The sequence below is a fragment of the Salmo salar genome, chromosome 28, assembly GCF_965601325.2.
Source record: "Salmo salar chromosome 28, fSalSal1, whole genome shotgun sequence".
Lineage (NCBI taxonomy): Eukaryota > Metazoa > Chordata > Actinopteri > Salmoniformes > Salmonidae > Salmo > Salmo salar.
In genome coordinates this window covers 24,987,948-25,002,015 of record NC_138318.1, presented here as the reverse complement: position 1 = coordinate 25,002,015, position 14,068 = coordinate 24,987,948, and the positions used below count along the sequence as shown (strand labels likewise).

The following is a 14,068-nucleotide window of genomic DNA, read 5'->3' as shown; positions in this document are numbered from 1 at the left end:
TAACAAAAAACAACACAAATATAAATAGCACTATATGCATCATAACTGTAGCAGTGATGAATAAATACATGTCAATAGGGGTGGAACAAGAGCAAAGACTGTTTAGAGGGTGTGGGGGAATGACCATAGCGGAGCAGCATGACCATTGAGGGGGGTTTGAGGACCAAGCTGTTCTTGTCTATGTTCTGTATTAGCCTATGTCATATATTTTATGTTTGTGTAGACCCCATGAAGAGTAGCAACAGCTAACGGGGATTCTAATAAAATAGTGATACTAGAGAAAGAGACGAAGCTAGAAGGTTTATTCCGCACCAAAGCTGTCTACAAAACTAAGCCCATGAAGTGAGGATTTTCTGTATGGAGGTCAATGATTGTTGAATTTGGTCAACACTTTTTTATTGCTAATTTGCTACGTGCGGCTTATTTGGTCGAATATAAGTATTAAAATCCTTCGGGTGTTACGAGTGTACTTATAAGTGCACGGCAACCATCTGCCCGCTCATTTGCTAGAATGTTCCCATCTGGTCTCGCCTCCACCGCCTGCCTTCCGACTTTGTGGACAACATCTCCCATTGTTATGTCGGAGACACGAGCAACATCGTCATTGTATCCACAATTTCTGCTAATACTAAAGATTGAACAAGGACGTGTCTAACACCCCGAAATCAAACACAGTAAAACTGAAGTCAGAGATTACCAAATTCCCAATTCTTTTAAATCCGCATTAGGTTTAGCCAGCCTGTGTGTACTCTGGTTTAACCATGTGATGAATAGACTCCATGATTCGGACTTGAGCGAGTTCCCGACATGACGCGATCAAACAACTCGGAAATCTCAGACTTCCAACTTCACGACTGGGAAAAATCGTTCTGAACGGTCATCCAACTCGGAATTCCAGTTCGGAAACGCGGGCGTACTGAAAATCACGTAAATCATGATTTGACCTCGTTTTAATTCGAGTTCCCAGTTGTCATGAAAGCACCAACTGTGTCACCCCTTTGTCTGTTGAAATCTAGTACCGACTAGCATGTGAACGCTGCAACACTGGCATTGTTTGTCCCACTCTGCTCGCCGTAGCTTAATACTCTGTCGCTCATTTTGCTCCACGTCGGCTGCACATGCGCGCTACACTGGTCACCTGCAAGAAGAGACGAGTAACCAGGAATAATACTAAATACAGAAATTACATTACAATAAAATACATTTCGCTTGGAAGTAACAACATCTGGGTGAAAAGATGTTCAAGAAACTAAAGCAGCAAAAGATAAACGAGGAGCAATTGCCGCAAAGGAATGCGCAGTCACCGCAACAGGCCCAGGTTGGTATAGGAGTTGTCAAACTCAGCTGTTCGAACTATGTCATGGTAGCTAGGGCAGAAACAAGTATTTTGATTTGCCTAGCTAGCTAGATTACTAGTGCGCTAGGCTAGTTGGTTTGCTACCTTAATGTTTTCGCTAAAACACAACAACCATAGCCACATTCAAATGTCTAGTATCTTCCCACTATTCTGCAAAACGACTAAGTTGCTAGCTGCTCAGAACCGAAAGTGTGGCGATTCCCTAAAATCACGTCAATTCGATACAGTTACAACCGGAAGTGACCCCTTTTGTTGCAGGTTAGCAGAATGCCTAATTATCCTAATCTACTGCGTAATACCGCGTCAAAAACAACTGGGTACTCGGAAATCTCAGACTTCAGTGTGTTCAAGGCCACTAGGAACATGGACGAAAACAAGCTCGGACTGGGAAAAATCTTTTGAATGGTCCTCCAATTTGGAATTCCAACTCTGGCAGAGTTCTGACCTGAAAATCGCTGACGTCATGATTTTCCGAGTTCCCAGTTGTCTTGAAAGCAACATATGTTATTTTAACCACAGAGGTATAATAAGAACTCCTAACCTGCTACTAAACGTTTAAAGCCAGTGATATTTTTTTTTATCGTTTGGAGTGTGAAGTCCTGTGTAGGTGTTTGAGCAACACTGGGCTGTGACATGAGCAGAGAGGAATGGAAAGGTAGCTAGGGGGGTTAGGAGTTGAGAATGGGAAGAAGTGGAGTGGTAAAAGGTGGAGGTAGAGTAGTGAGAGTAAAGGTTAAGAAGATGAAGCCTGAGGAGCCTTTGCAGGTCTTGTTGGGGGACAGTAGTGATAAGGGAGGTTCGTTTTCAGTGTTGTACTGAGAAGTGGAGTTCAAGGTGTTGATGAAATTTAATGATGAGGGTAGAGTCATGGCGGTCCGATCGTGTTGGCTAGGGAGTTGGAGAGTAAAGTAGGAGAGGTTGTGTATGCTAAAGTTCTTTGTGATGGAAGTTTGGTGGTGTGTATCAATGTTAAACAGTATGAGAAGGCGCTCAAACTCAAGCAGGTTTTTAAACGTGCGGTGGATAGTAGCATACCGGATCAAACTGGACGGCAGTGGGTGAAGGGAGTTATTAAAGGAGTTCCAGAAATTGTTAACGTGAAGTAAATAAAGGACCACTTGAAGGGAGGCTCTCTTAATGAGGCAAAGTGCCTTCAGATGATACGAGATGGGAAGAAGGTGGATAGCCTGTCAGTGCTACTAAACTTTAAGGATCAGGTACTGCCAGAAAAACGTAGGATTGGTTATGAGTTATCATGTGCGAGCTTATGTTCCGAAACCATTGTTACAATAACTGTCAAAAGGTTTGGGCATGTGGTGGCAGTGTGTAAAGGATGGGGAATCTGGAGACTGGGTCCAGTTAAAGTGCTGTAACTACTATCAACCCATAGTGTGGCTTATGGGGGTTGTGCAGTGATGAAAAGACAGGTGTAAGTGCAGCAGGTGAGGAGTGAGCGTAAAATCTCCAATGCAGAAGCAGTGAAGTAGTTCACACAGAAACAAGCGGGGAACCTAGAAGAGCAGGTATTCCAGGATAGGTCGGGTTGCAGGTTGGGCGTGATGTAGTGAGCAGAATGGGGGAGAACACAAGACTGGCAGGAGACATGAGGAAGGTTGTTACATTTGTGATAGCAGCAATCAATTGCACATAGAAATTACAATCTAAGACTTAAGAAGATACTGATCGTAGTGGAGCAGGCAGTGAAGTATCTTGGGATCACAGGACTGACGTGGGAAAATGTACAGGATGACCTCAATAAGATTGAGAATCATTCTAGCCAGGAATCATTTATTGGTTAATTGTCATAATGATGTTAATCCTTCAATGGAATGCCAGAAGTTTGATGGCTAATGGGCAAGAGTTCAAACAACAGTTTCTTGAGGAGTTACCAGCCAAAACTGATGTGATATGTCTCCAGGAGACATGGCTTAAACCTACTCTAGATTTTTTTAATACAAGGTTATGTTGCAGTCTGTAGAGATGGGGGAGGAGGGGGGTGTGCTACCTTTATAAAGTGGGAGATCCCATATAGGCATGTGGGAGAGGGAGTTGAAAAGGATTATGTAGTGGTTGGGAGGGGAGAATATGCTCATAGTGAAATGTTATAATCCCTGTAAGAGAGTTGCTGGTCCTTGGGAATGTAGAAGGTTAAGATGGGAGACGGGTAATGTGGTGTGGGGATTTTAATGCTCATAGTACGCTCTGGGGAAGGGTACGGATAGATGTAAATGGACAAGTGTTGGAGGAACTACGTGATGAGAAAGGGCTTGAGTCTAAATGACAGCCGGGGAACCAGGATTGACCCAGTAACTAGAAATGAATCTGCTCTGGATCTTACTCTGATCTCAAGTTCACTGGCAGGTAGATGTAGTTGGGAGGTTTTGGAGGAATCTACAGGGGGTAGTGATCACTATCCTATCATGTCTACTGTGGAAATGAGGGTGGAAAATTCAGTAGGACATTCCATTTTTGTTAATTGAACCTTTTATTTAACTAGCCAAGTCAGTTAAGAACAAATACTTATTTACAATGAAGGCCTACACCGGCCAAACCCGGACGATACTGGGCCAATTGTGTGCCGCTCTATGGGACTCCCAATCATGGCCGGTTGTGATACAGCCTGGATTCGAAACAGGGTCTCCATAGTGAAGCCTCTAGCACTGAGATGCAGTGCCTTAGACCACTGCGTCACTCAGGAACCCAAATGGATTGAGGAGATGGATATTTGGGAAAGCAGAGTGGGGTCAGTTTCAGGACTTGAGTGAACAGGAGGTATCTCAGGTTGATCTCAATTCAGTGAATGATAGAGTAAGAGGTGCAATAGTAAGGGCTGCAAGCCAAGTGATTCCTATGGGTACAGTAGGGCGAACGAGTAACTCAGTTCCCTGGTGTAGAGAAGCTGTGAAAGGTAGGAAGCGGGCTTTCAGAATGTTGAAAAGGTCCCATAATTTCCAGCACCGGATTCCGTATAAACAAGCACAAGCAGTAGTAAGGAGGATCATTAGGACAGCTAAGAGGCAGGATGACTCCTGTAGGAGAGGTTTGGGGGATGATTTAGAAGATGAGTAGGGTCAGATGAGATTGGGATCTCCCTGTGCTGAAAAGTGGGGAGATGGTTGCAGTGAGAGATATGGAGAAGGTAGAGATGTTAGCCCAGGCATTTGTGAAGATGCACAGCTCAAATAATCTGACAGAAGAGGGGCAGCGTGGGAGAGAGAGGGTCAGAGGAGAACATCTGGAGGTCCTGGATCAGAGAGCGATGGTGGAGGATGCATTGAATGCCCCTTTTATCTGGGCTAAGATGAAGAGAACTTTAGATTAAGCTGGGGTAGCATATCCTGGGAGGATGAGATGTTACATCATGATGGTTCGTCTCAGTGACACTGCAATGGGGAAAGTATTGTGCCTTTACAATAAGGTGAGGCAGGAAGAGAAACTGCCTGGAAGTTGGAAGCAGGCTTTAGTGGTGCCGATGCTGAAACCAGGGAAATACCCTACTAATCCTTCAAGCTATAGGCCGATAGCATTCACATCTCATGTATGTAAACTTATGGAAAGGATGATAACAGAAAGGCTGACTTACTTTCTGGAGAGTAGAGGACTAATGTCATCAGATCAAAGTGGGTTCAGAAAAGGCAGGGGAACGATGGATCCGGTACTGTGCCTTGAGTCAGTCATACGGAAGGCACAGGCAAATAAGGAGGTGGTAGCTGTTTCCTTCGATGTAGAGAAGGCCTGATATGACGTGGAAGGATGTCAGGGGGGTTGGAGGAAAGGTTTTTCTTTTGGCCGATCAATAGAAGTGAGGGTGCGGAGCTCTTTGTCAGAAAGCTTCGAGGTAGATAATGGTAACCCCCAGGGAACTGTCATTAGTCCTTTGTTCTCTATTATGATTGACCATGTGTTATCCTAGGTGAGACCTGATATTGGGAGGTCATTGTTTGCGGATTACTTGGCACTGTTGAAGAGAGGGAGAAATATTACCCATACAGCCAGGAAAGTTCAAGAAGCTATTAGTGAAGTTGATCAGTGGTCCCTCAGGTGGGGCTTTGAATTTTCAGTTGAGAACACCGTTCTTTTTTTCTACTTGAAGGTTGTGGAGGAAATATACTTGAAGCTGTATGGAAGGAATCTGGAGAGGGTGGGAGGGTTTAGGTTGCTGGGGGTCTGGGTTGACACTCAAATGACATGGACAGAGCATATTAATAACAGTAGATCTCAAAGGAAAGAAAATATTGAATATGATGCGTTGCCTGTCAGGAATGGAGTGGGGGGCAGATAGAATGGTGTTAAATGCTATATATAGCGCTGTTAAGGTCCTCACTGGATTATGGAAGTGTAGCATATGGATTAGCAGCTCAGACATCTTTAAAAGAAAAAAAGAAGCTCGATGTAATCCAGTGCCAAGCCCAAAGAATATGTTGTGGAGCACTCAGGACATCCCCAGTGGCAGCGATGCAGGTAGAGTTGAGAGAGTTGCCGTTAAAGTTAAGACAACAACTAACCATGACATATTGTATAAATCTACAAGGACATAAGGTTACACATCCTAAATTAAAGGTACTCCTATGGTGCTGGGAATACTAACAAAATCCGAATACAAGTTTTGGGTGGATAGTCAATGGCATGGCGAGAGAGATGGGGTTGTTTGGGAGGGAGTTTAGCCCCTCTGTGGTTCTTCCTGCTATCCCACCTTGGTTGCTCCCTCAGCCAGTGATAGATTTAGGATTGCTTGAGAGGGTAAGAGCTATTGAGGAAAGAGTAGATTTAGTTGTAAGTGAACATTTTAAGAACACAATACTATGCTTTCTTGAACATATTCACATATGGATCTAAGGACCCCAAACAGCTTTTAGTGTTCCTGAGTTTAAGGTGGCAGTGACAAAAAGCAATGGATCATTTATCTGTTTACACAATGGAGTTCATGGCCATACTCTTTGCTGCAGAGTGGGTGGAGGAGGTGAGGCCAGGCAGGGTAGTTATCTGCTCTGATTCCTGTGTCGCACTGATGAGCTTAAAACCATTTGTGTCTCGGAGCAGACAGATGTGTTGTATGAGGTTTTGCAGTGCTTGTAAAGGGTAAGACAGATGGGGATGTTTTTGATGTTCCTCTGGGTACCAGCTCATGTGGGAGTAGAATTATTATTTATTTTTTTGTTGATATATATATTTTTTAAACATAACCTTTATGTAAGTAGACAATTCAGTTAAGAACAAATTAGTATTTACAATATCGCCAAGCAGGCTCTTAAACATCCTAATGTTGAGATGGAATTGTCAATCAGTAAAGCAGAAGCAAAGGGGTTGGTTAAAAACAAATGGCGAGAGTTGTGGAAAAGGGAGGGAAACAGAAAACACCTGTATAAGGTTCAGGAAAAGGTGGGGGTAGGGAGGTCCTCAGGCTGAGCGACAAGGGCGAAAAGTGTAGTCACAAGGCTTCGACTGGGACATACAAGGCTCAATAGTACATTTGAAATTGGTGGGGACATATCCAACTGGGAGTTGTAATCATTGACAGGTGGAGATGGAGACAGTGGAACACATTCTATTTCAATGCCAGAAATATGGGAGGGAAAGGGAGCGATTGTTATTATATTGGAGAAATAATGTGGTTGAAGAGCCAAGATGAAGTGAACTGCTGGGGAAATCTTCAGGGGATGTAGTATTTAATTATGTATTTTGTTTCCTTGATGCAAGAATAGACCTTCCCTGTCTCTGGTCCACACTCCAGTCCAGTTGGTGGCGGTAATACACCTTAAAGTTGGTTGCCAACCGCTATTAAAAAAAATCCACAGAAGAAGAAAGGGCCTCCTGAATGGCGCAGAGGTCTAAGGCACTGCATTGCAGTACTTGAGGTGTCACTAAAGCCCCGGGTTTGATCCCAGGCTGTGTCACAGCCGGCCTTGACCGGAAGACCCATGAGGCGGTGCACAATTGGCCCTGCGTCGTCTGAGTTTGGGGAGGGTTTGGCCGGCCGGCGCCTGCAAGCTGACTTAGGTCACCAGTTGGACAGAGTTTCCTCCAACACATTGGTGCGGCTAGCTTCTGGGTTACGCGAGCAGTGTGTCAAGAAGCAGTGTGTCTTGCCAGGGTCGTGTTTTGGAGGACGCATGGCTCTCGACCCGACTCCGTAGCGGAGTTGCAGCAATGGAACAAGACTGTAACTACCTATTGGGCATCATGAAAATGTGGAGAAATGGGTAAAAGTACAACAAAGAAAGAAAGAAGAATGCTACGGAAAGTCACTTCCGGTCGTAGATGTATCGAAGTGTCATGTTTTTAGGGAGTCGTGTCTGAGCAGCTTCGAACCAAAGTCTAGCTAGCTAGCTAGGCTAATCTATACTAGTGTCATGTGACTTTAACAAAAACATAATAACAGAACAATAATCATTAGTTTTGTCTACATTTAATCAAACAATTGTAGCTGTCTGTGGAACCATTACATTTGTCCCAGCCAGCCAGATCATCTTTAAATAATTGATTGACTGGACTTGTTAGTACTGTAGCTACAGTTCCTTGTAACTGTCTAGCCAGTCAGCTGGTGGCTTCATTTGGACAGCTCCATGCATGTCACTCCTACTGGATAATAATTTAATTTTAACCCATGATGTCTGTGTGTCTCAAGGTAATGTGTTTCCATAGTCTGTGTCAATAAAACCTGTCTGTCAAGCTGGCAATGTTTACAGAAAATAGTAGCCTATTGTTTAATAAGGGTAGCTTGGTCTTTTAGTGAGTCAACACTAGAATCTTACCTAAAGATAGCCAAGGAAAAAATCAATATTATCTAGCTTTAACAGATGCATATTTCTTGTGTAGAGTGAAATCCTTACTCTGTGGACTTGAACATGTTGGACAAATGTGTTGTTTATATCATGATAAATATCAATAATTTTCCCTAAGATGGGCCCTGGAGAGAGACGTAGCAGCCACACACACCCCTCCCTGCACCAAGATACCTCAGCCTCACCTAGTGATAGAGAGGTAAGACATGAGCCTCAATGACGTATGTAATATCATCTGACATACACTACAGTCTTCTGTTGATGTGCTTTGGCTCTACACTGCAACAGCAACTTGTGCAGCCAGGAGAAATAGGCCTACAGTATGCACTGCCTTCTTAGGATCACTTTCTTGTAAGGATTGCTTGCAATAATGTTATGTTAGTCCTAGATCTTACGCTTCGGGCTAGTTTCTCGGAAACATATGAAGCCTAGTCCTGCCCAGACTACAAAACACTTTTCAATGGAGGTTCTAGAAACTAAGATTAATCTGTGTTCAGGAAACTGTCCCTTAATGTTTGTCATTAGACATAGATGATATGATGTGTAGGTCCCAAAGCCATGGTTACCTTCTCTTCCTCCAACACCTCTTGGATTGATGACTTAGGCCAGGGCTCTTCAACTCGGGTCCTGGAGGGCCGAAAAACTTCTGTTTTTCACCCTCTCCTTCGAATCAGGGACTGATTCAGACCTCGGACACCAGGGGCCTCATTTATCAATATTGCGTATATGCTATTCTAAAATACTACTTCCGAACGGAATTTAGAATGTTCGTACGAATAGAAAAGGTGTGATTTATCAAATAATCCTATGAGCCTCATACGTAGACCGGTAGGAGGTAACTATCATGGAAATTCTAACCAAAAAGAAGAGAGACTGTAGATTCTTCAAACAACAACTTGGAGCAGTTAACAATCACTCAATCGTGCAGAATTAAGGGCCCAATGAACAGAGTTGGGTTTCAGCTTTTATAGGAAAGTACAACGTCTTTGTTTACGTGGTGGTTAGCAGATGTGTGGAAACAGGGGCGGGAACATGGTGTAAAAGGTGATTCGCTTGTCTGCAGATTAAGATAGCTGACGTTGCCACAGCTCACACCATTGTCTGTTCCTTCCTGCACGTTTCCACACAGCTGAGTTCCTGCAGATAGTAAAACGGGATGTGTCACATGCTGCAGTCGCATCCAAACGTCTCTTAGCTATACACCCAGTGTTATGACTAAGTCACACAAAGACACGTTTGTATCAGTAAAAAAACACTAACAAATAACAATAGATCGTTCTCTTAAGTGAAATGTTTAATTTGTCATTTTCCCCTACATAACCATTGATAAATACCAATTGTTCTCAGTGCTTGTGTACTGGTCATGCATTTCGATATATGGTCAAATTCCCCCCTTTAAAGCCTGTGGGGAATATACAACGAGGTGAGTTGCTAGTGTCAGAGATTGAGTACAACCAAAAGTTTGTATTTGACTCGCTCAGTTGTGGCTTGACCAGTAACAATAAAAACATGGCAACATAGAGAAGACCATTAAGACAATGAGTTGCTTTAGCAATGACAAATCTACTTCAAATGAGTAGGCAACACTCACCAATAAGCCATCCATCCTCGACAGCTCCCTCCTGTAGGCGTTTAGGCCAATATTGCTTTTATGCAGAATGAAAGAGTTGTGCGTACCATCACATTCAGCAATGTCTTTTGCGCATCATATAGCCTATCACCTGCGCATTAAGAGTGGAAGCCTTCACATACAGTACCAAAAGTCAAAGGTTTGGACACACCTACTCTTTCAAGGGTTTTTCTTTATTTTTACTATTTTCTACATTGTAGAATAATAGTGACAGCATCAAAACTATTAAATAACACATATGGAATCATGTAGTAACCAAAAAAGTGTTAAACAAATCAAAATATATTTTAGATTCTTGAAAGTAGCTGCCCTTTGCCTTGTTGACAGCTTTGCACACTCTTGGCATTTTCTCAATCAGCTTCACGAGGAATGCTTTTCCAACAGTCTTGAAGGAGTTCCCACATATGCTGAGCACTTGTTGGCTGCTTTTCCTTCACTCCGCGGTCCAACTCATCCTAAACCATCTCAATTGGTTTGAGGTCAGGGGATTGTGGAGGCCAGGTCATCTAATGCAGCACTCCGTCACGCCCCTTGGTCAAATAGCCCTTACACAGCCTGGAAGTGTGTTTGGGGTCATTGTCCTGTTGAAAAACAAATGATAGTCCCACTAACCGCAAACCAGATGGGATGGCGTATCGCTGCAGAATGCTGTGGTAGCCATGCTGGTTAAGTGTGCCTTGAATTCTAAATAAATCACAGACCGTGTCACCAGCAAAGCAACATCGCACCACCTCCTCCGTGCTTCGCAGTGGGAACTACACATACGGAGATCATCCGTTCACCTACTCTGCGTCTCACAAAGACAAAGCGGTTGGAACCAGAAATCTTTGATTTGGACTCATCAGACCAAAGGACAGATTTCTACCGGTCTAATGTCCATTTCTCGTGTTTCTTGGCCCAAGCAAGTCTTCTTTTTATTGGTGTCCTTTGAGGCAATTTGACCATGAAGGCCTGATTCACACAGTCTCCTCTGAACAGTTGATGTTGATATTAGAGGTCGACCGATTTATCGGAATGGCCGATTTAATTAGGGCCGATTTCAAGTTTTCATAACAATCGGTATTTTTGGCCCCGATTTGCCGTATTTTTTTTTTTTTTTACTCCTTTATTTAACTAGGCAAGTCAGTTAAGAACATATTTTCAATGACGGCCTAGGAACGGTGGGTTAAATGCCTTGTTCAGGGGCAGAACGACAGATTTTTACCTTGTCAGCTCGGGGATTCAATCTTGCAACCTTACGGTTAACTAGTCCAACGCTCTAACCACCTGCTTTACATTGCACTCCACGAGGAGCCTGCCTGTTACGCGAATGCAGTAAGAAGCCAAGGTAAGTTGCTAGCTAGCATTGAACTTATCTTATAAAAAACAATCAATCAATCATAATCACTAGTTAACTACACATGGTTGATGATATTACTAGTTTATCTAGCCTGTCCTGCGTGGCATATAATCGATGCGGTGTGCATTCGCGAAAAAGTGTACCTAACCATAAACATCAATGTCTTTCTTAAAATCAATACACAAGTATATATTTTTAAACCTGCATACAGTGCCTTGCGAAAGTATTCGGCCCCCTTGAACTTTTCGACCTTTTGCCACATTTCAGGCTTCAAACATAAAGATATAACACTGTATTTTTTTGTGAAGAATCAACAACAAGTGGGACACAATCATGAAGTGGAACGAAATTTATTGGATATTTCAAACATTTTTAACAAATAAAAAACTGAAAAATTGGGCGTGCAAAATTATTCAGCCCCTTTACTTTCAGTGCAGCAAACTCTCTCCAAAAGTTCAGTGAGGATCTCTGAATGATCCAATGTTGACCTAAATGACTAATGATGATAAATAGAATCCACCTGTGTGTAATCAAGTCTCCGTATAAATGCACCTGCTCTGTGATAGTCTCAGAGGTCCGTTTAAAGCGCAGAGAGCATCATGAAGAACAAGGAACACACCAGGCAGGTCTGAGATACTGTTGTGGAGAAGTTTAAAGCCGGATTTGGATACAAAAAGATTTCCCAAGCTTTAAACATCCCAAGGAGCACTGTGCAAGCGATAATATTGAAATGGAAGGAGTATCAGACCACTGCAAATCTACGAAGACCCGGCCGTCCCTCTAAACTTTCAGCTCATACAAGGAGAAGACTGATCAGAGATGCAGCCAAGAGGCCCATGATCACTCTGGAAGAACTGCAGAGATCTACAGCTGAGGTGGGAGACTCTGTCCATAGGACAACAATCAGTCGTATACTGCACAAATCTGGCCTTTATGGAAGAGTGGCAAGAAGAAAGCCATTTCTTAAAGATATCCATAAAAAGTGTTGTTTAAAGTTTGCCACTAGCCACCTGGGAGACACACCAAACATGTGGAAGAAGGTGCTCTGGTCAGATGAAACCAAAATCGAACCTTTTGGCAACAATGCAAAACGTTATGTTTGGCGTAAAAGCAACACAGCGCATCACCCTGAACACACCATCCCCACTGTCAAACATGGTGGTGGCAGCATCATGGTTTGGGCCTGCTTTTCTTCAGCAGGGGCAGGGAAGATGGTTAAAATTGATGGGAAGATGGATGGAGCCAAATACAGGACCATTCTGGAAGAAAACCTGATGGAGTCTGCAAAAGACCTGAGACTGGGACGGAGATTTGTCTTCCAACAAGACAAGGATCCAAAACATAAAGCAAAATCTACAATGGAATGGTTCACAAATAAACATATCCAGGTGTTAGAATGGCCAAGTCAAAGTCCAGACCTGAATCCAATCGAGAATCTGTGGAAAGAACTGAAAACTGCTGTTCACAAACGCTCTCCATCCAACCTCACTGAGCTCGAGCTGTTTTGCAAGGAGGAATGGGCAAAAATTTCAGTCTCTCGATGTGCAAAACTGATAGAGACATACCCCAAGCGACTTACAGCTGTAATCGCAGCAAAAGGTGGCGCTACAAAGTATTAACTTAAGGGGGCTGAATAATTTTGCACGGACAGTTTTTCAGTTTTTTATTTGTTAAAAAAGTTTGAAATATCCAATAAATTTCGTTCCACTTCATAATTGTGTCCCATTTGTTGTTGATTCTTCACAAAAAATTACAGTTTTATATCTTTATGTTTGAAGCCTGAAATGTGGCAAAAGGTCGAAAAGTTCAAGGGGGCCGAATACTTTCGCAAGGCACTGTATTTAGCTAAAAGAAATCCAGGTTAACAGGCAATATTAACCAGGTGAAATTGTGTCACTTCTCTTGCGTTCATTGCACGCAGAGTCAGGGTATATGCAACAGTTTGGGCCGCCTGGCTCGTTGCAAACTAATTTGCCAGAATTTTACGTAATTATGACATAACATTGAAGGTTGTGCAATGTAACAGGAATATTTAGACTTAGGGATATCACCCGTTAGATAAAATACGGAACAGTTCCATATTTCACTGAAAGAAAAAACATTTTGTTTCGAGATGATAGTTTCCGGATTCGACCATATTAATGACCTAAGGCTCGTATTTCTGTGTGTTTATTATAATTAAGTCTATGATTTGATAGAGCAGTCTGACTGAGCGGTGGTAGGCACCAGCAGGCTCGTAAGCATTCATTCAAACAGCACATTCGTGCGTTTTGCCAGCAGCTCTTCGTAATGCTTCAAGCATTGTGCTGTTTATGACTTCAAGGCTATCAACTCCCAAGATTAGGCTGGTGTACCCGATGTGAAATGGCTAGCTAGTTAGCGGGGTGCGTGCTAATAGCGTTTCAAACGTCACTCGCTCTGAGACTTGGAGTAGTTGTTACCCTTGCTCTGCATGGGTAACGCTGCTTCGAGGGTGGCTGTTGTCGATGTGTTCCTGGTTCGAGCCCCGGTAGGAGCGAGGAGAGGGACGGAAGCTATACTGTTACACTGGCAATACTAAAGTGCCTATAAGAACATCCAATAGTCAAAGGTATATGAAATACAAATCATATAGAGAGAAATAGTCCTATAATTCCTATAATAACTGCAATCTAAAACTTCTTACCTGGGGATATTGAAGACTCATGTTAAAAGGAACCACCAGCTTTCATATGTTCTGAGCAAGGAACTTAAACGTTAGCTTTCTAACATGGCACATATTGCACTTTTACTTTCTTCTCCAACACTTTGTTTTTGCATTATTTAAACCAAATTGAACATGTTTCATTATTTATTTCAGGCTAAATAGATTTTATTGATGTATTATATTAAGTTAAAATAAGTGTTCATTCAGTATTGTTGTAATTGTCATTATTACAAATAAATAAAAAGAATAGGCCGATTAATCGGTATTGGCTTTT

At 42.7% G+C, this 14,068-nt stretch overlaps 1 protein-coding gene across 5 annotated transcripts in view; it reads left to right on the top strand.

Annotated features, from left to right (window-relative positions):
• The first annotated feature begins 766 nt into the window (after positions 1–766).
• Positions 767–14,068, top strand: part of golga4 (golgin A4) — a 53,238-nt gene continuing 39,936 nt past the window's right edge. For 2 of the 5 annotated variants that reach the window (XM_014180011.3, XM_014180010.3), the window contains exons 1-2: positions 767–1,318; positions 8,258–8,338. In XM_014180011.3, coding sequence (XP_014035486.3) covers positions 1,238–1,318; positions 8,258–8,338 — 162 coding nt within the window. In that variant the 5' untranslated portion in view covers positions 767–1,237. The remainder of the gene's footprint in view (positions 1,319–8,257; positions 8,339–14,068) is intronic. The other 3 variants (XM_014180012.3, XM_014180013.3, XM_014180014.3) reach the window with 3 other exon arrangements.